At 38.0% G+C, this 21,235-nt stretch overlaps 1 protein-coding gene across 1 annotated transcript in view; it reads right to left on the bottom strand.

Annotated features, from left to right (window-relative positions):
- The window catches only part of GRID1 (glutamate ionotropic receptor delta type subunit 1), a 1,144,779-nt gene that overhangs the window by 249,173 nt on the left and 874,371 nt on the right, over positions 1 to 21,235 (bottom strand). Inside the window, exon 6 of the mRNA XM_036735649.1 lies at positions 9,065 to 9,235. Within this exon, the coding sequence (XP_036591544.1) occupies positions 9,065 to 9,235 (171 nt within the window). The remainder of the gene's footprint in view (positions 1 to 9,064; positions 9,236 to 21,235) is intronic.

The following is a 21,235-nucleotide window of genomic DNA, read 5'->3' as shown; positions in this document are numbered from 1 at the left end:
AATGGAAAGAGTTAAATCTCTACCCTTCTGAGAGCAACTTTGTTGTTACAGAAGAAAGAAGACTGATTCTGAAATAAGAGGGCCTGAGTTCAATCCTTTCCTTTGATGAACAATACCTATGTGAACAATACCTTAAATAAAGGACTCATCTTCATTGGTCCTTGGTCCCTTAATTTCACAATTATAAAATGTGGGTGTTGGACTACCGAGTCTCTGAGATTCCTTCTGGCTTGGGATCTGTAATATTATGATTCTGTAACTTTTGAAGACAAGATTAACTGAAAGAAACAATAGCCAGGAGTTCTGAAGGCTCATTCTAGTTGAGAATAGCCTCATTTAGAATCTATCTGCCTATTCCAGATGAAATGTGGTACTCAGGATAGGGAGATCTTGAGATCTAGAGTCAATTGTTGCTAAGTTATTTTTAGTCATATCTGACTCTCCATGACCTCATTTGGGGTTTTCTTGGCAGAGATTCATGAGTGCTTTGCCATTTTCTTGTTTAACTCATTTTATAGTTAAATGATTTGCCTATGATCACACAATGAGGAAGTGTCTGAGACCAGATTTGAACTCAGGGAGATAAGCCTTCTTAACTCCAGAGCCAGTGCTCTATCCACACTGCACCATCTAGATACCCTGTATAATTGATAAGAGAGTCTAAAACAAAACTAAACAAAAAACAACTTATTTTTTCCATGATAGCATTAATCAAGCTAGATGTACCATCTGAAATGATAATACAGAAGCCAATAACAGGAAACTAACCCCAGACCAAAGTCTTGGACAAATTTTGAAATAGCATCAAAGCCAGGCAAGAGGAGAATGGAATAGCTGGGAAGATAAGCCAATGCTCAGATGCAACTACTTAAAAAAGTGCATTCCTAAACCTGGAATCTATGTTAAGACAAAGACACATGTGTCCTCAAACAGCACACAAATATACAGTGCCAAGAATGGAGCAGATGGGAGTTGAAGGTGGAATATGGTGGAAGCAACCGTGCTAACTTGCCCCATCTGGTAAACATGATGGGCACACATTAATATAGTAATACATCCACAAATATCCCTACCCTAGACTCAAGAAAAATGGCAACATCAACCCAATTCCCACCATTTGGAAGACTAGCAAAGGTGGTTTCATTCTTGCATCTTATGGAACCTAAAATGGAATGTATGCTCATTTCTATCTCAGGCTTTGAAGATGAATGTACTATGCTATCACTTCTAAATTCTATAGCTTAGACTTGGCTATAGCAGGCCACAATGATATTTAAATAATTTAGGCTACTTAGAAAAACCAATGACACTAGATGCGTGGAGGCACATTCAATGACCAAAGGAACAAATGTAACTAGCAGTCAATAAACATATTGTAACCGAAGAAAATAAAGAAAGATTCAAAAAACATAGAGGTGATATTTTTAAATATCTCAACACTTTGGAGGGAAGTGAAGAGAAATGATCTCATTGAACCATTCACAGTTTTAAGATAGGCGAAAATAACCATTGCAATCGAGTGATCATTTTAAGATAATAATTCAATGAATACAACAAACTCATTCAAAGTTCAAGCTTGGTACTAACAAGATGAATTGGCTCTGTTATGGATCATGCTATGATAGTATTATAAATTTTGAGTTGAAAAGCATCAGAAAAAAACATTTAGCTCCCCATTTGTCTATAGGCCTTTGGCAACATCTGAAAACAATAGGAGAGTTTGTGTGATGTGTCTGTAACTTCAAGTATAATTGAAATGTTCCCAGAAAAGTCTACTCTGATACGCACAAGTCTGGTGAGTGTTAGGAGATTGGAATGGGATAAGTTAGAAGATTGAAATGAGGTTGTAACTATTTGCTCTTATTATGGGTTGGGTCAAACAAGCTCAAATTACCTGGCCAAGAAAAGAATGAGATTTAAAAAAAAAGGATGGCCATCTTCATTGTATTCAAGCAGATGCCATGCCTCACTATCAAAGGAAACCATTCTTTGGGCACTTTTCTTCAAAAAGACTTTCTCTATGCTAAACAGCAGTCTAATTGTTTTGATATGATAATGCTTAGTTGACTTAAAACACATAAAAGGCCTGACCAAAGCCCTAACAGGCTAAGATGGACTGCTCACAGTAAGCTCAGGAGAGGAGGGAGGATGACCTTGCAAACACACACACACACACACACACAAACACACACACACACTCACACACCAGACACACACACACACACACACACACACACACACACACACACACACACACACACATACTCCTCCCTATTGCTTTTAGTATTCCCTGAATCTTCTAAACCAGAATTGTCACCATGGCAGGGGAGGAGGGAACATCAGATCATTGGAGAACTTCAACACCAAAAGGATTTCCACCAATTCCATCAAGGCAAAATTAATAAACCATGACCTACATGTTTTTTCTTGAGTACGGTACTCTAAACATAGTATGGTCTTCTCAATAAATCTCACAGTTAGAGGCTAACATAAATTAATTTTCCTTCTATACTAAGGAGGAAAAACATGGAACAGCTTCTGAGCAAACTTTAAAGGGAATGACATTTTAAATTGCATTAATCCACAAACTGCTCAAGTTCATGCTGGTCAGTAGGTCCAGGGGCAGTGCAGGACAGCAGGAAAACAGGTATTTTTAAAGCTGTGGAGAAAGAGTGAAGAAGTAAGGTACACAGAGAGTCAGAAGATTCTTGCAAGACATCTAGACAGAGGATTGTAATCATTAGCATCATTCTGCTAATTACTGTTCTCACCTGGGTAAATCAGGCCCAGATAAGAGATATAATAATTGGAAACATAGAATGATCGCTGAATCAAGCTTTGAAAAGCCATGCTGGGATTCCATGGGTCAAACATGACATCAGTAAACAGTTTGTAAAGGAAATAGTCAAGGAAGCCACAGACAATTAAAGTTTCAAAACAGAGAAGGAATAGAAATCAAGGGATATATTTGAAAGTTTCTCTGGGATTGTACTTTTGTGTTTTATTCTGTTTTCTAAAATCAATTACCATCTCTGGGGGTTAAGCATAAATATGTGTCCCTCCCTGAGAAGGTTAAACACTATATTTTGTGACGATAATAGAGATGATAAAGAATTTTGGGAAAGGATTGGAGAAGAGAGGTTTAGGTTTGGAGAACCCTGTCAATAGATCCTCACCAAAGCTCTGTAAAATAGGCAGTACTAGCACCATCATTATATAAATAAGTAACTGAAGTCCAGAGACTTTAAATGACTTTGACATGGTCCCCCAGATCATAGGTGTTAGAGGTGCAATTTAAACCCCATTTTATTAAACCATGAGGATGTTGTATGCAGAATAGCAATATTGTTCTAAGAACAACTTTGAGCAACTAAGTCATTTTGACTATTATAAATGCCCAAATTAACTACAAGGAGCTATGAAGGAACATGCTATCTGCATCCAAAGCAAGAACCAATCAATAGAAGTATGAACAGAATGATTTTACATATATATTATATATGTGTATACATATATAGATAGACATATACATGCATATATACATATTTGTGTCTAATGGTAGTCATATCTAGGTCATGGAGGAGAGCAGAAAAAAGCAAAAAAAGAGAAATGTATATGATAACTTTATTATAGAGCTAAAAGGAATAGCGAGTTTTAGATAATAGATTTGCAGTTTCGTGTGCAATTTTATTCTAATACTATGGAAATGCTTGTTTTATTTCAGAAATAAAAAAGAAAATTCCAAAAAAAAATCCTTGATCAATATCCTTTCCACTACATCATATTCCTCTCCATCCCACTCATTGGGAATCATGGAACACTTGGAAAAATCAGTCTAAACAGTGACTGAAAAAAACAATGGTGAGATACTTGGTTGCTTTTAGTAGCCTACAGTAGATTTGCAGCAATGATGTGTCTACAAGAAATGCTATAAAAGCATTAAGGGGATGCTTGGTAAGGAAAAAGGGGAGCCAATACTGCCAGTGGTACACTGAGCTTAAAATGTGGGAATAAGCAGGCAATTTAAATTGAGGGGTCAGAATAGAAGATCACCAAAGTTCATCCTAGCTCTAATAAGCTATGAAGATATATGAACCTAGGAGATGAGAAAACTAGGAACTGGGAATTCACATTCCTGTTCTGCCTGATCACAGAGGACATATCCAGGAAGTCTTGAAGTTGGCGATAACCTCTTTGCAGAGTCAATACATTGCTATGTCGGGACAATAATGTTGAGGCCACTTGTCTGTACATTCTTCAGAGCTCCCAAACAGAGCCTGATCTCAGAATAAGAAACATTGGCCTGAAAGTCAATGAATTCTGCTATTCAGACGGCACAGTTTCCACATTGATGACACTGATTGGCAAAGTAGAGAATTGAGCCAAGGAGGTCAATACATTCAAATGAATGTCATTTAAAGGCCTGCTACAGAGTTTGCAGTGTTGAATATAGCTCAGCAAAACAGTAAACAAGTATGACATTTTAAAATTTTCCCCCTTTATGCATTGGTCTAAATGCAAACACATCAAGAGAACCTTCTTTGTTGTTTGAGAAAATCAGTATCCTAGGAGAACCTCAGAGGTCATCTGGTCCAATCCTTGCCTGAAGCATAAATCACTTCTAGAATGTTCTTGAAAACTATTCACCCAGATTCCCCTTGAAAATCATCAGAGAATCCCTTCCTTGCTCAAATAACATTCCTAGACAGCTCTCATTGTAACAAAGTTGGTTTTTTCCGCTTTGGGTGGAACTAAAGTTTGTATTCTTATAACTTCCACCCACAGGTCCTAGGGCAAAACTAAGCTACTCTAATACATCTCCTACATGAGCAACCTTAAATACTGGAGGACACCATTCATGCATCCTCCTGTTTCTTCATCTGATCCTTTTATGGCATGGTTTCAAGTTCCTTATCACTTCTGCATGTTTGCCAATACTTTCCCTAAAATGTGAGTTGTAGAACTGTTGGGCAAACTGTTACAGGGGTGCTCTGACCAAGGCAGAATGTGGCACCCCATCCTCCATCAGGACACACTCTAACCAATTCTGTGTACCTAACCCAATAGCCAGTTGTGAGAACTGTTCCAACTGAAATTTTTTATCAACTTATTTCTAGAATCAGTCTACAACATGGTACCACTGGTTGAACAAGCACTTCTTGGTGTCCATTGTTTTTTGTTTGTTTGTTTGTTTTGTTTTGTTTTGTTTTTTGCCAAAGGGTGGGTTTATCACTTTATGAAGAGAAATAGTCTCTGTCTTTCAGCTGACATCCTTTATTGTCATTTCTAATTCTCTTCTCTCCCCATGTGTAAAAGGAAGCAATTGGACCTGGAGGCAAGAAGATCTTCATTAAAATTCCCTCCCCATAAAGGCACTACCATGGTGTAGTGATTACAGAGCCAGCCTCTAAGTCAAGAAGACTTGGGTTAAAGTCCTGCCTTTGAAATAAACTGGCTGTGGGACCCTAAGCAAATCACTTAACCACTCAGGGCTATAATACACAATCCTCTAAGATTACATGGAAATATGCATTAATAGAGGGAGTTTCCCCACTGGTAGTTCTCTAAACTAAAGATATCACAAGTTCAGTCTCCCTAAAAAAATCTCCAGAGTTTTTAGCTTTGTTATTTGGGGCAAGTAACTTAACCTTTCCGAGCCCTGGCTACTTCATTGAAGAAAAAAAGGAATGATATTTGCAGCCCCTATCTCATAGGGCTGTCCTAAAGCTCTAGTTCAATAAGGCATATAAAGATCCTCACACAACTTAAAGTACTACATAAATGGTAGCTATATTACTATCTTTGTTGGATCATTTTGACAAAGTTGGTTTTTTAAAGGGCAAATTTGGTATATTAGAATTTATCAGACTGTGGGGACAGTGTTCAGAAATGCAATTAGAGGAATTCTCTAATGGTGATTGCTCATGGTTTTCAATTTTACAAGTACAACAAGAGAAAATGAGCACTTTGCTGTTAATTTCATTCTGAATGGATAAATTAATTTGGAGGAAAAGGTTGACATCATAGATCCTGCCTTACAGCCACTTGCAATATCATGGTTTAGCATGTTCCTGAGTGATGTGATGTCCTCAAGGAGGTCACTTGGGGACTGCATTAACTGTTCTGAGAATGGAGGCTAGAATGCCCTTGGAGACTACCAGCTTTTAACCTTATGAATATAAGGTTAATAGTAAATAGTAGGGCTAAACTTTTGACTCAGGTCCTCTGGCTCTAACTCCAATGTCCTATCTACCACGCCATAAGAAAACCAAGCTTCTTATAGCAAAGCCAATGTCCTTTTAATTGCTAACTCCTCACCATAAGGTGCAGACTCAGTTTTTCAATTTTTCCTTTCAGTAGGTCTTTATGTAAATGCATCTAGGAAGGAGGGAAAGAAGGAAGGAAGGAAGGAAGGAAGGAAGGAAGGAAGGAAGGAAGGAAGGAAGGAAGGAAGGAAGGAAGGAAGGAAGATGAGAGAGAGAAAGAAAGAAGGAAGGAAGGAAGGAAAGAGAGAAAGAAAGAAAGAAAGAAAGAAAGAAAGAAAGAAAGAAAGAAAGAAGAGAGGGAGGGAGGGAGGAAGGAAAGAAGGATGGAAGGAAGGAAGGAAGAAAAGAAGGAACGAAGGGAGGAAGGAAGAATACAATTACAGCAAAGGTCAATGTTGTTTTGAGTGTCCTTAATTCCTCCAATGTATTTGGTATTATGGTATAAATTATGATTTGTAAAATCCTCATACCACCCCCCTTCCTTAGTTATGTCATAATTAATAACTGATATCTTTTAAACTATGTCCATGATCCACCATCAATCCTACAACGTTATAGTTAACAGGTAACATCATTTGATCAAAGAGACCTGGAAGGGACCTCAGAGTTCAAGTAATATATTTCACAGATGAAGAAAGAGCCAAGGGAAGTTAATTTCTCCTCAATCTCTTTGGTTCTTCCTCTTCTACCTGACGACAACATGATTCACTACCCATCTTAGGTTCAATAAAACCCCTTTACTCTGGTCGTCTCTTCCACAATCTTTCCTTTAATGAGCTTGACTCTACCAGACAATTATCCCACTCCATTTCATTTACTTCTCTCACCCTTCCAGCCCTGGAATCATATACCATACTCACAACTACTCTGTCATTGTTCCTGGATTGAAGTGTATCAATCTACTTGGCCCTACTAACCATCCATGTTATTTTCTAAATCAAGTGATCTACCATGTCTATGAGTCCCCTATGTGTGTTGTCTTCCCCCAATAGAATGTAAGGACAGGAACTGTCTTTTTATTTTGTATTTGCCTCCTCAGAACTCAGCATAATTGATAACATGACAATGGCTTTTCATTCATTCATTCGTTCACTCATTCAATTCACTCACTCACTCACTCATTCATTCATTTATCCAAGGTCAAGCAGTTGAAAAGCATTGGGAGTTGGATTGATTCTAAGTTCCTAGACTCCGTGCTGTTTTCTAATTGTTCGAATAGGTAGAAGATAATTGAATACCCCACCTCACTCCTGGAACACACACACACACACACACACACACACACACACACACCCCTTATATTCTGCCAATAGAGGAAGGGTCACCAGGGAAACTAAGGGGCCCCATCTCTATCATAGAAAAAGCATTAGGGAAGTGTCTTTCTGTCTAGTTAATTGAAAGTAAATCTAGCTGTCTCTCTCTATCTCTGTCTCTATCTCTCTATATCTGTCTCTTTGTTTCTTTGTCTCTGTGTCTCTCTCTTCACCTGTAAGACAGATTAAATCTGTTAGTAGTGTCACGGTTGGACAGAGCCCTTAATTGTATGGCACACTAGTGTCTGAAAAGTCCCTAGTGCTTAAGCTGTTCAAACAGCAATTCCAATTGCATGACAGCCACTTGGACCAGGTTCAAAGTACTGACCTCAACTTGTAAGCTCATATTCTCAAGTGTATTCTCCCCACACTTTTCTTTCCTCTATTGTTTGTGACCTCTTCAGTCTTAGTAAATAATCTTTGTGAGTTTCCCCATGCACCCCAAAACTAATCCACCCAAAGGCTACCATTCGTGCTTAATAAGTCTGGCTATCAATTGACAAATGCAGAACCCATCTCTCAGTTCAAACCTAACACAATTCCCCCTTGGGAAGAGCTGCCAGAGTGTATCTACAAATGGAATCTCTTTTGAGATCTCAAATTACCTCTATACCATGACTAAGTATCAAATGAGGAAGTGATTGGAGAAAAACATAGTACATTTAAATAAATACTGGAGGGCTTCAATTCTCTCGTTTTCTAATGACTGGCAGAATTGTCTGCTAATGTTTTATATATAGGCAGTGTCATATCTGGGGACCCATAAACACATCAACATTGCCACTGCTACTAGGAGGCTTACATTAATCTACTCCCTTGTGGCTCCAACAATCAACACTTTAGAAGCCAAGATACCCCTCCCGGGCTGCCACGTCACTATATGTGTGGTCTCTTCCTATTGGAATGTAAGTTCCTGGAGGTTTGAAATTATTTTTGCTTTTTTTCTTCATATTTCCAGCACTCAGTGTCAAGGACTTGGGACATAGTAATTGCTTAATAAATACCTTTTTTTGATTCATCAAAAGCATTTACAATTTTAATCCGTGAAATATTTTAAATAAATTAATAAGCAATGGTAAACTAAGAGCTCATGTGCCAGTAATGGAAAGCTCTCTGAGGGAGGGGTCTGTGATCTCATTTTCATGGTGAATGCCATAGATCCATATAGAATGTAACCAGTCTTTGAAGTCATAGAACGGTAGCTGATTCCTGGGGAAGTGTCTGAAGCATGTAGAGGGTAAGGGGCTCGTCCTGGCTCGCAAGCTAGGAAGGATCAAAGGAGGGATACGAATCCGTGTCTTGATCCTTGGCATTCCTCTTTCTAAGCCTTGTATTCTATATATTGTGCTATGATGCCATTTGAGTTTTAATACAACACTTGCTGTCTTTAGGATATTCACATCAGCCCATCCTTGCTGTTATTTATCAAGGATTACTACATGAGCTTCCTAGGGATAAAGGCATGACTGAGAGCCAGTCACTGACCTGCAACATTTGGAGATAGCCTTCTTGTGGATCACAGAGCAATGAGGAGATGCGATGGTTGTTCCTCGTGCACTTCTGGTTATCCTTTGCTGATGGGAAGATCTGCCGGACCACAGTCATTCTTCCCAGTGCACTGTGTACGAGCTCCAGTATTTCTGGGTCACTGATTTCCTGGGAAAGAAAGCCACATGTCATCTCAACATTTGTTCTCAAATAAAAGTCAACTTGAACTATGGGAGACTCGGAGGTTACACATCACCAGACACTTGCTTCGTAAATCACTTCCCTCTTCTTCCGACACCATGCCATCCCATTGGACAGAGCTTCTTGGCAGAGGAAATCTGGATAAAGTTTTCATTTCTATGATATGAGGAAGTGATTTCAATTTATGAAAATAAAAATCATTCCCTAATTAGTAATTACATAAGGATATGAACAGGCAGGTCCCAAGGAAAGAGACCTAAGCCATCTCTAGCCATATAAAAATGTTCCAAATAATTAATAATTAGATAAATACAAATTTGATAAATTCTGCAGTTCCACATCATACCAAATGGACTGGCAAAAAAGGAAAAAAAATTCAGTGGCCAATATTGGAGGAGCTATGGTTGAAACAAGCATACTGATGCATTGTAGATGGACCTGTAATTGTAAAACACACACACACACGCACACACGCACACACACACACACACACACACACACACACACACACACTCCTTTAAACATTTGTGTTTAAAGGCAGCTAGATGGAGGAATGCATAGAGCACCTGGAATCAAGAAGATCTGAGTTCAAATGTGACTTCAGGAATTAACCAGCATTGAAACCTGTCTACCTCAGTTTCTTCCCCCATAAAATGAGAATAATAATAGCACCTTCCACTCAAGGTTAGTGTGAAGATTAAATGAGATAATACCTATAAAGTGCTTGGGACACCACTTGTCATATAGTAAGCACTATATAAATGTTGCCGTTCTTATATTTATTGCCTGCACATGATTTCATTAGTGCAGGAAATTTCCAATTTGGAAACTTGTTTTGCTGATGAAGATTTCCCCAAACTTCTCTGTAGTTTCTTGTTTAGAAAGTTAGCTGGGGGAACAGAGTATTTGGAGACTTCCCTGGGGTCATACAGCTACTGTGTGTCATGAGCAGGACTTGATCACAAGTCTTCTTCACTCCAGCTATATTCACATCATCCCAACTTGCATGACTTACTCTCTACTTGGGTCTCCAACCCTTCCTTCTAGCTCCCACCCTAGCACTGGACATTCCTGATTGGTGAGAGCTTACAATGTCTTGGGTCACCAGACATACCATGATTAAATTCACCCATTTTCATGTCATACCACCTCACCTTACCCACCCCTCACCCTCAAGTTCACAACTCAACCCCCCTCCACTACCATGATTTCCACTTCTTGCTCTAAGAATAATTTTCAAATCAATACTGCCAAGCTATCAATGCCATGTTTTGGAAAGGCCAGATCGAGCAAGCTTCATGACTCAATCATTCCTCTGGATTTCTAGAAAAAATACTCTCTGTGGATTCCATTTGTTGATACAATTTGTCTTCCCTTAGAATGTAAGCTCCTTGAGGGCCGAGACTGTCTTGCCTCTTGTATTTTCATCTCTATATCCAATGTTCAGCGTGGTGTCTAGCAAAAAGCAATCTTTTTTTCATCAATTTACTCAATAATTATGAATTGATTCCTTCTTGTCTCCAAGTCAGAACCTTGTCAACTAAGCCTAGCTTCCTCAATTTCCTCTGGTGTTTTGAACATTAAATTAAAGTTAGAGAAACCCAGTGTGCATGTCATTTTTGTAAATGTAGCTATGGCAACTAGGTGGCTTAGGGGATGGAGCACTTGGCCTGGAGTCAGGAAGACCTGAGTTCAAATCTGGCCTCAGACACTCACTAGCTGTGTGATACTAGGCAAGTCACTTAACCTCTGTTTGCATAATCCACTAGAGAAGGAAATGGCAAACTGCTCCAGGATCTTTACCAAGAAAACCCCATACAGGTTCAAGAAGAGTCAGTCATCACTGAACAACTGAACAGCAACAACAAAAACTATGGCACAAAATAAGGTAGAGAAAGAATCCACCATTTTAGATGGTTCTCCCAGTGAGGGGTGCATATGATTCAGTAATTCTGATGTTGGTCTAAGAGGTATGACCACTTAGGATACTAAAGAAGGGAATGTTTGGCTTGCGCTAACTCCTTCTGCCCGATCATTGGGAAAATGTGTTCTGCACTTGGAGGTTGGCATCAGGTCCTGTCTCTATTGGTCCAATATGAGAACTGCTTTGCATAGAACTAATGTGCATCTGTGTAAGAAAGAGGAGAGCAGAGGAGGGGGTACAAGAGGAGAGGAGAGCAGAGGAGAGGAGAAGGGAAGAGAGAAGAGAAGAGAAGAGAAGAGAAGAGAAGAGAAGAGGAGAGGAGAGGCGAGGAGAGGCGAGGCGAGGCGAGGAGAGGCGAGGCGAGTCGAGGAGAGGCGAGGCGAGGAGAGGAGAGGCGAGGAGAGGAGAGGCGAGGCGAGGAGAGGAGAGGAGAGGAGAGGCGAGGCGAGGCGAGGAGAGGAGAGAGGAGGAGAGGAGAGAGAGGAGAGGAGAGGAGGAGAGGAGAGGAGAGGAGAGGAGAGGAGAGGAGAGGAGAGGAGAGGAGAGGAGAGGAGAGAAGAGAAGAGAAGAGAAGAGAGAGAAGAGAAGAGAAGAGAAGAGAAGAGAAGAGAAGAGAAGAGAAGAGAAGAGAAGAGAAGAGAAGAGAAAGGCACTGCACAAAGCAGCTAGAGCTAGACTAAGCCATTTCCAGGAACAAACTGAAACCAAGGAAACTTGCTTCTATTCATTTCTACTTTGAAATGTTAAGAAGAGAAGAACTCTGGGAATATAGAATTTCACCTCAAAGTATAATTCTTACTTTTACTCAGAATGTAAACATATCATTTATTGATTGGAATATCTAAGCCTATATGGAAATTATCTTCCCTTGAAAGTTAACTTTCACAATATAAGACCTCAGCCTGGTTATCTAGTTTTGCCCAGGGACTTGTAAGATTGCTTGCATAAGTAAACATTTCCACAAAATAACAGACTCTCAGAGCCACAGATCTTAGAGCCCATATAATCCAACCTCTACTTCAAATTTTTTTTAATAATTTTAAAAATCACCTCTATTCCACATCCTACAAGTGGCCACCTAGCCTTCTTTTGAAGAGCTCTAATGATGGGAATATGAATACATACTAAGGTAAACCTGACTCACTGGGAGTAGTTCAAATTGCTGGGAAGGTTTTTGTTGATGATTTTGAAAATTACTATGATGCTGATTATGTGCATATGCATGCATAGAGATATGAGGGTATTTTACTGGGTCTATGATTTAATTAGTATAAGAAAATCTGCCCATAAGGAACTTTCTCTAACAATACAGAATGGTACTTGCTCTGCATATTATAATACAATTACCTAGACCAGTTAGAAGTTAAGTGACTTGCCAAAGGTCATAAAGCCAGTATAGGTCAGGGATGGCATTTGAACTCAGGACTTCTTGAGACCAAGACTAGCTCTCCATTCAGCATGCCATGGTGCCTCTTTTATAAACAAAAAGAGTGAATGTACAACCCTGATTACAGTTGTGGTTAAAAAATACACAAGACATGCTCATGTGCTCATGTGCATGTACACACACAGATGTAAACACATACATGCATATCAGAATAACTTTCAAAAATAGATATAAGTATATCTTCTTAGCTATATAATTTTATTAAATAGCCCGTTAAGATAATCAATCGCAAAAAAGACACTGATCTTGACTGGCAGAGGGAGTTTCTCACAAGAGATCCATGAACCAATGAAATAATAAGCCTAGTTCCAAAACACTGAACACCAAGCACATTGTGATCATTATCATTGTCATGAGCATCATGCATATTACCCAATCATTAAAAAAAATTCTTATTAACAATTTGTTGTTCCAAACTGGAACAGTGTGCCTTGTTAGGTCATGAGTTTCTCATCACTGGAATTGTTCAAGAGAAGGTTGGATGATCAACTATTATGTGTACAATCCAGGGGATTTTTTTATACACAGTGTGTTAAATGGCTTCTGAGGCCCCTCAAGGGCTGACAGTCTATGATTATATTCAAATGTCTACTTTGATAGGAATATACAAAATATTTCCTATGCCAAAGAAGTCATTGGTCCAATCCTCCTTCTTGCCTCTCTCTATACATAAGCAGAAAGTTGAATAGATAGGAATCTATATTTATATACATGCCTGTGTGTGTCTCTGTGTATGTATGCATTATATATATGCATGTACATATATATGAATGTGTGTATATTCATCTAAATATATGTGTACGCGTATATATGTAGGGCATATGCATATATGTATAAGCATATATATGTGTGTGTATGATAATCATCCACAAAAATATATATATGTATATATTTCTATATCCATATTTATCTAAATCTATATATACATACACATATATGGAAATATGGAGGATTATTAACTGTCTTGCAACTTCTAATCTGAGATAGTTACTTGGGAAAATGAGACATTCGTATTTGCCTGAAATCACACAGCTATTATTTGTTAAGGAGATGACTTCAATGTCTCTCTCTCTCTCTCTCTCTCTCTCTCTCTCTCTCTCTCTCTCTCTTCCCTTCCCTCTCCAATATAACATAGTGCCTCTCATGAGTGGCAATACAACTATAACTTAGAAAAAATGTTATTCATTGCAAGCCACCTCAAATCTAGCTGTCATTTTTGTTATTTAGAAATTGCTAGTAAGGAGCAGGGCAAAATAATAGCTAATTCTGTATTTCCAGAATTTCAGAACCAGAGGTTTGTTTCTGAGTCACGGGATGGTCAGCATTGGAAGAAATGTTGGAGATAATCCAATTCAACCTCATCGTTTTACAGTTGAGTAAGCTTTGGTACTGAGATGTTGAGTGATCTGGTCACTGTCACTCATGTTGTGATAGGATTTGAACCTAGATTTTCCCTGTTCCAAATCCAGGGCTCTCTCCACTAACTGTATTGTGCTTATTCTGCTTTGGAAATTTAAAATCTTCATTTTACAGATGAGGAAACATGGATTTGAGAGAGGCCTGGTGGTGTGGTTGAAGGCCCAATGACAGCTTAGTACTAGAAACCCAGACCTAGCAACCAATTTAAGGCATCCTCCCCAAAATAGCAAGCTACTTCTAGATAAAGGCTTTCATGTTTGAATTCTATTTGAAATTAAGAATTTTTGAAAATCTTTATTTTGTTTAAGCTTATTTTTTAAAAATATGAATAATAAATCATTTTACTTTAGTTACTCACTTTGGTGTTCATTCAACACAGTCCAATTCAACTATCATACATTAAACAGCTACCAAAGAATAGGTCTTCAGCAGGGCATGGGAAATCAAGGACAATATCAAAACAATTCCTCACCTTGAGGATTTTATGGAGGGCAACTAGGTGGCAACACAGTGCATGGACTTCCCAGATAAACTCAGGAAGATCCAAATTTCTGAGTTCAGATCAGGCCTCAGACACTGACTAGCTGGGTAACCCTGGGCAAGTCATTTCAGCCTGTTTGCCTCAGTTTCCTTAACTGTAAAATGAGCTGGGGAAGAAAGTGCCAAACCACTCCAATATCTTTGCCAAGAAAACCCCCAATGGGGTCATGGAGAGTTGGACACAACTGACCTACTAAACAAAAATGAAGGGGACCTTATATTCTACTGTCAGCTATAACAAGTAAAGAGATAGTTTCAAAATGGAACAATTGTAACAGCCTGAAGGATACAGAAAGTTTGGGTATACAGGCAGTGTCACCTGAGGTTGGATTTAGAAAGCCCTAGGTTCCAGTCTTATCTCTGATACAAATTGGTTGAACAAATACGAACATGTCCCTTAAGTAAAATCAACAAGTATTTATTAAGCGCTTATGTCTGTCACCACAAACTGTTCTAACCTCATTTCATACCAGGCAACAAAGATTATAAATAAGTTATAGATGATTTATTGACCTGTATCAGTGGGGGGAAAGGCAGCTAGGTGGCACAGTGGTTGGAACGCTGAGCCTAAAGTTAGGAAGACTTCTTCCTCTTTCTGAGTTCAAATCCTCCCTCAGACACTTACTAGCTGTGGGCAAGTTACTTCACTCTGTTTGCCTCAGTTTTCTCATCCATAAAATGAGCTGGAGAAGGAAATGGCAAACCTCTTTAGTATCTCTGTCAAGAAAACCCCAAATATGGTCACAAAGAGTTGGATATAACTGAAAAACAAACTAAACCAAAAAAAAATCAGTGGGAGGATAGTCTGATCTAGGAAGTTCCTTACACTAAAAAAGCATAGATTAAGAACAAATAGTAAATGATTAAAGAATACTTGAAAAAGGTTGGTTAGTCAACAAGCATTTTCCACACCCATTTTCTGTCAGAAACTGTGCTAAGTACTGGGAATTAAAAAAAAAGACAGACGTTACTCTTAAGTAGCAACAGGAAACAATGCACAAATATCTATGTACAAACAAGATTCAGACAAGACAAATTAGAGAGAGGCAGCTAGGTGGCACAGTGAATAGAGCACTGTCCCTGGAATAAGGAGGACCTGAGTTCAAATCCAACCTCAGACACTTCACACACTTCCTAGCTGTGTGACCTTGGGCAAGTCACTTAACCCCAATTGCCCTGCCTTCCCCCCTCCAAAAAAAGATAAATTGGAGACAGTGGAAGGAAAGCTCTAGGATAAAGGGAAATTAGAAAGGTCTTAGAATGGGGAAAAGGAGGAATCAAGTAGATCCCAACCTTAAGAATTCAATTTGGTTTTTAAAACTCTTATGGCAAAGAAAACAATTTCTGAATGTCTATGATGTTCAAGGCACAGGAAAAAAAAAACTGCATAATCCCTGAGATGCAGAGATCTCCAATCTAATATTGGTCATGCTAGTACATACTAGTAATAGTGACCTAATGAGAGATTAAACATGATATCAAATAAATGTGAAAAGACATGGAGAAAAGGATCCTAATGCAAAAGAATCCAGAAAATTTGTTCTAGGAAAATTTTAGGTAGGAGAAAAGACTTTGGGGGATTAGGAAGGGAATCAAGCAAATCTCCCTGCAGGAGGTGGTAGGAAAAATTTCCCCCGAAGCAGAAAGAGTATGGGATGCACTGTTAGCATGGGGATCATAGGACTTTAGAGACAATCAGGCCCAACTTCCTTATTTTATAAGGAAACTGAGGAAACTGAATTGCAGAGAGGTTAATATACCCAGCTGCTCTACAAGAACACAGAAAGGTAGGTAAGGGAAATAAGAGAAGGAAAATCCTTACTAATATACTTTGTCTGTGACATAGACAGTGGAAAAGAGGGTTGTGTGAAATGAAGCTGGAAAGGTAGGATGACAGTGCAGGATCAATGATAAAGAGCTAGAAAAAATAAGTCAATTGGAGCCATTATCGTGAAGGGCCTAGATGCCAAAGAAAGGAATCCATATTGGATACTATGGGTAATGAAGCCCTTGAAGGTTTTGGAACTCTAGCATGATCAAGTCTATCTATGCCTTAAGGGGATTGTCTTGACAGTGATGCACAAACCTTTCAGTTGGCCAAGGTTTGGGCCTATGATTTAATTGGTGCAGGTGGACATTTGGAGGAACATCCTTTCCCAGAGCTAATGAGCACTTTCTTTGTAAATTAGAATTGTACCCATTTTTAAAAAATTCATGTACAGGTTAAGTGACTGGTCAGAACACCAGTATAGATGAGAGAAGGGTATTGAAACTCTGCTCTTAATGGTTTCAAATCCAGTTCTCTATCCACTGTGCAACACTACCTCTACTTGAATTAAAAGGATAAGATTATATGCATTAAATTAGAAACCTTTATATAGGAAAACTGAACCAAGATGATGATGGTGATGATGATGATGATGATGATGATGATGACGATGACTACAATGACGACGATGATGATGATGACAATGGTGGTGGTGGTGGTGATTTTAAATATGAACAGAATTCAGAATATTTCTTTGGCTAGTTTAAAAAAAAACCTCATACAATTATGGATTTAAAACTGAAAGGGATACTTAAAGTCTTCTAGTCTAACCCTTCCTTATTTTACAAATGAGGAACCTAAGGTCCAGACATGTTATGTGCTCAAAGTAAAATATTTATTAAGCAACAAGGGCAGAATTTGAACCCCAACCACCAATGTACCTTAAATGAAACAGTCATCCTGGACATAAGGGTATAAGATAAAGGGATTTTCATATTAAAGAAGAAAATGGAGAGGAGGGACCACGGCAGTTATTAGACCTGGGGGAGAAAGTTGCACCAGTAAAGGAAACAATCTTCAAATACTTTATAATTTCACTTTCCCTATTTCCATTTCAAGTAAGTAGCCAAGAGTGTGGTCTCCTGTAATGGAAAGACATTTTTGGAATGACAAATATGAATTCATATTTAAAGGCAATGCATTTTTTCTTGGCAGCCAAGCTCTATGAGAAAGGCAGGAGCTTGTAAAAATTTTTGTTTGATCTTGCTTGAAGCCACAAAAGTTTCTGAACTTATTGGTATCCTAAAAAAATTAAAATATTGATATCATTCTATATACTTGGATCGTGCCTGGCAATTCCTTTATGTCAGTTATTTTCGCAGGCTCCTTAGGAAGTCCTAAATCTATAAAACATCTTGGAAATACTAATATTGTTTATCCTTTGGAAAAATAAAATTTATGGACCTTCTAAAAATGATGAATGTGGAAAGCAAAAAGATAATGATTGTAGAGGCAATTTACATGGAAGGGTGGCTTTGGGGATGTCCAAATCTCCCCTCAACATAAAGACACAAAGCTAAAATGAAACAAACAAAAGAACTTATGAGTTATAATCCTGTGATAGGAATATAAAATTCAGCTGAAACCAGCAAGAGGTTCCAAAACATAAATGATATTATAGAATTTCATTTAATCCAAGCACTGTGTAAAGGAATCATATTAGGTCGCATTGACATACAAACATTAAGATAAGAAAGGCAGTAGATCAGAGATATAAAATAAAGGACAATAAAGTTAGCTGGGTAATAGTTGGAACTAAAAATTGTTTGAATGACCCAATTAAAAAAAACACCAGTAATTACTAGACCAATATCATTCTGGAAAAGCGTAGGTCTCTGGTGGAGTCCCTCAGATTTGTTCTTGAATTTGCAATCCTTTTTTATTATCAATTTTGCTAAAAATACAGATTGGATATCTATCAAATATGAAGATTACACAGAATATTATCAGGCTAGAAAGTTAGGTCAAACACTAAACACAACATAAATAAATGTAAATTTCTCTACTAGGGTTCAAAAATTAAATTTTCTAAGTATAAGTTAGAGCAGAGGTGGCTATACTACATTCAAGTGGAGAAGTAATAGGGTGTTTAATCAATCATAACATGAGATCTTGGAAGTCTGGACAGCTTCATATTGAACTTTGTATCTTGTTACCTAGCACAATGCCTTGTTCCTGAGGATAAGCTCAATGAATGCTTATTGAATTGAGTCTAAATAAACAGTGAAACACATATAAACATATTTACTAAGGAATAACTGGAAAAAAAACCTTTCATAATGAAATATGGTTTTACAGAAAGAAATCACATGCATGAAGAATTCTTTGGGCAGGGGGAGAAAAAAACATGGGAAGATATATGTAAACTGAAGCAGGGTGAAATAATCAGAGCTAGAGAGTAATGCATACAATAACTATGTACCTGAGAAGATGATTAAAGTGTTTAATTCTAATTAACTGAAATATTAATGAAGACCTTGGGGAACAAATAATGACATACATCTATTCACTCACAATGGAGAGTCAGGGACTATTAGGGAAGAATATCTTATACACTATAAGATATGGTCACTATATTGGCTATTTTTGGAAAGAAGGAAATGAATATTTATTAAGCCTCTATGATATGCCAGACACTATATTAAGCACTTTACAAATATTATTTTATTTGATCCTCATAATGACCCTGTGAGGCAGATGCTATTATGATCTCCATTTTATACTTGAGGGAACTAATGCAAAAAGATTAAGCAATTTTTGCCCTGAGTCACATACCATCTGACTCTGAATTTGATCTCTGATCTTACTTGCTTCAGGCCCAACATTCTATTCACTGTCCCATCTCACTGGTGATTAATTGCTTTTTCTGCCATGAGGAAGCTCTCAGTCTCGGGGTCAGGGCTAAAACGATGATATCAATAAAATATCTTAGAATCATTGAGACATAAAATGCTCATGTATATTCTGTGTTTTAGGTAACATTCAGAGAGCTGTAGGGTCTGGGGTGGGGATGAAGAAGAGACAAATAGTCCTGCAATATTCTGAGCTGATCAGAAGACCTTTGGAGCTTTCTTCCACTTCTAGATACCACATCTGTGTTAAATCATTTATGAAATAGAATTCATCCTGAGAAGAGTAATAAGGATGTCAAGGAAACTTTGGTCCATGACTTAAAGGAGAAGTTGGAGAAATGGGAAATATTTGAGCTGTACAAGAGAAGATTTGCTAAGGGATGGAGTGATCGTCAAATATATGAATGACAGTGATGTGTAAGAGTCATTATAATTGTTTCCCTTGAGCCCTTGACTCCTACAAGTAGACGCATTGGCTGGAATCTGCCAAGAGGCAGATTAAGGGCTCATAAAGAGTTGGGGCATGGGGTGCAAAAAGGGGAAGACTTCCTAATGAATTGAAATCACAAATGGAATGAAAGGGCTTCCTTGGAAAGTAAAAGGGTCACTCTTTCTGAAATTCTTCAATGTGGGGCTTCTAATAGCAGAACAGACTGTTTTAGAAAAGATTTCTATTCAATTAGGAGCTTGGCTAACTAACCCTTGTGATTCTTTCATGGAGCTATGAGAATACAGGCATTATCTGCACATCCTGGAAGAAACCTTTTGATATGGCAGAAAAGGCTGCTAGACTTTCTGAGAAATGATTACTTCCCTCTTGTATTAATAACTAATTATTGAATTAGGACCAAATTTTTCCCCTTTTTCTATTTCCTTATCCAGAAATCAAGCAGTGTGTGAAACCTTAGATAAAGATTTACTTCAGCCAAGATCTGATCAGACAGAAAAAAAAATTCTAAGTTTGGGCTAATAGGTGCGTTCTTGCTCACTGTGTTTGCTCATACAGATCTGGGGAAGTGTTGATTCTCCCTTTTGTAAGACAGGTGATATGGAAATTTATAAATCTCTTTAACCACTCTTTGGGTCATCCAAGTCACATACCCCAAGACTCATAATTGTAATACATCCCAGCCTCTCATGGTAATATTCATTTTCTCCTTAACTCTTAACCAATCAGAGTTGATTGCCATGCTCAGGAACATCTTCTGCAAGAGCATATGAACTGTGAGTCTACCACCATAAGGGACCATCTTTTATTAATGGAAATTATTAACAAATACATAAATATTACAAATAAATAATTATTAATAATAAATTATTAAATTACTCAGAAATTATGTCTCTTGAACCTTTTTTTAAATGTCACAACTTGGAATTGTGGAACTTAGGTTCAAAGTCCTAGCTCTCATTTTCATCTTCCTAGGTATATAGCTATACTCAGTTTACTTTAATTTTGGCATTTTTGTTTCCTTGCCTGTGAAATATCATAAGGGCATAATATATAATAAAATGTATAATTTTTATATATAATAAAATATAATGTCAACATAAAAAGAATAGAGTCATTGTGAGCTTCTTAAATTTTGGAACTGCTATGTGTGTGGTAGTTTTGATAATCAAGCCCCAAGCCTACTCCCTGCTATTGGAGGAACCCCCCAAATTAAGGCAGATTCTGCATCCTAGTGGAAACACCAGCAATCTAAAAAGCCCCTCCTTACTCCAAGGAAGCCAAAATGAAACTGACCCCAAATGTTTGCATTTAATTCCTGTACCTTCTCCAAGGAAAAAGGAGGAATAGTATGCGGCATGTAGTACAGTACAACATGCCACTCAGCAATGGTCCTATAATTAAGTAAAATGGGTCATTTGTTGAAAAGTAATATTGTTTCCTTTATGTAAATGACACGGACTCATTTTCTGCCCATTGTGCAGCCAGGGCTGTCACATTATTCCTAGG

This window comes from Trichosurus vulpecula, chromosome 8 (assembly GCF_011100635.1).
Source record: "Trichosurus vulpecula isolate mTriVul1 chromosome 8, mTriVul1.pri, whole genome shotgun sequence".
Lineage (NCBI taxonomy): Eukaryota > Metazoa > Chordata > Mammalia > Diprotodontia > Phalangeridae > Trichosurus > Trichosurus vulpecula.
Note: the sequence above shows the minus strand (reverse complement) of the source record. Positions and strands in the feature narration are given on the sequence as shown.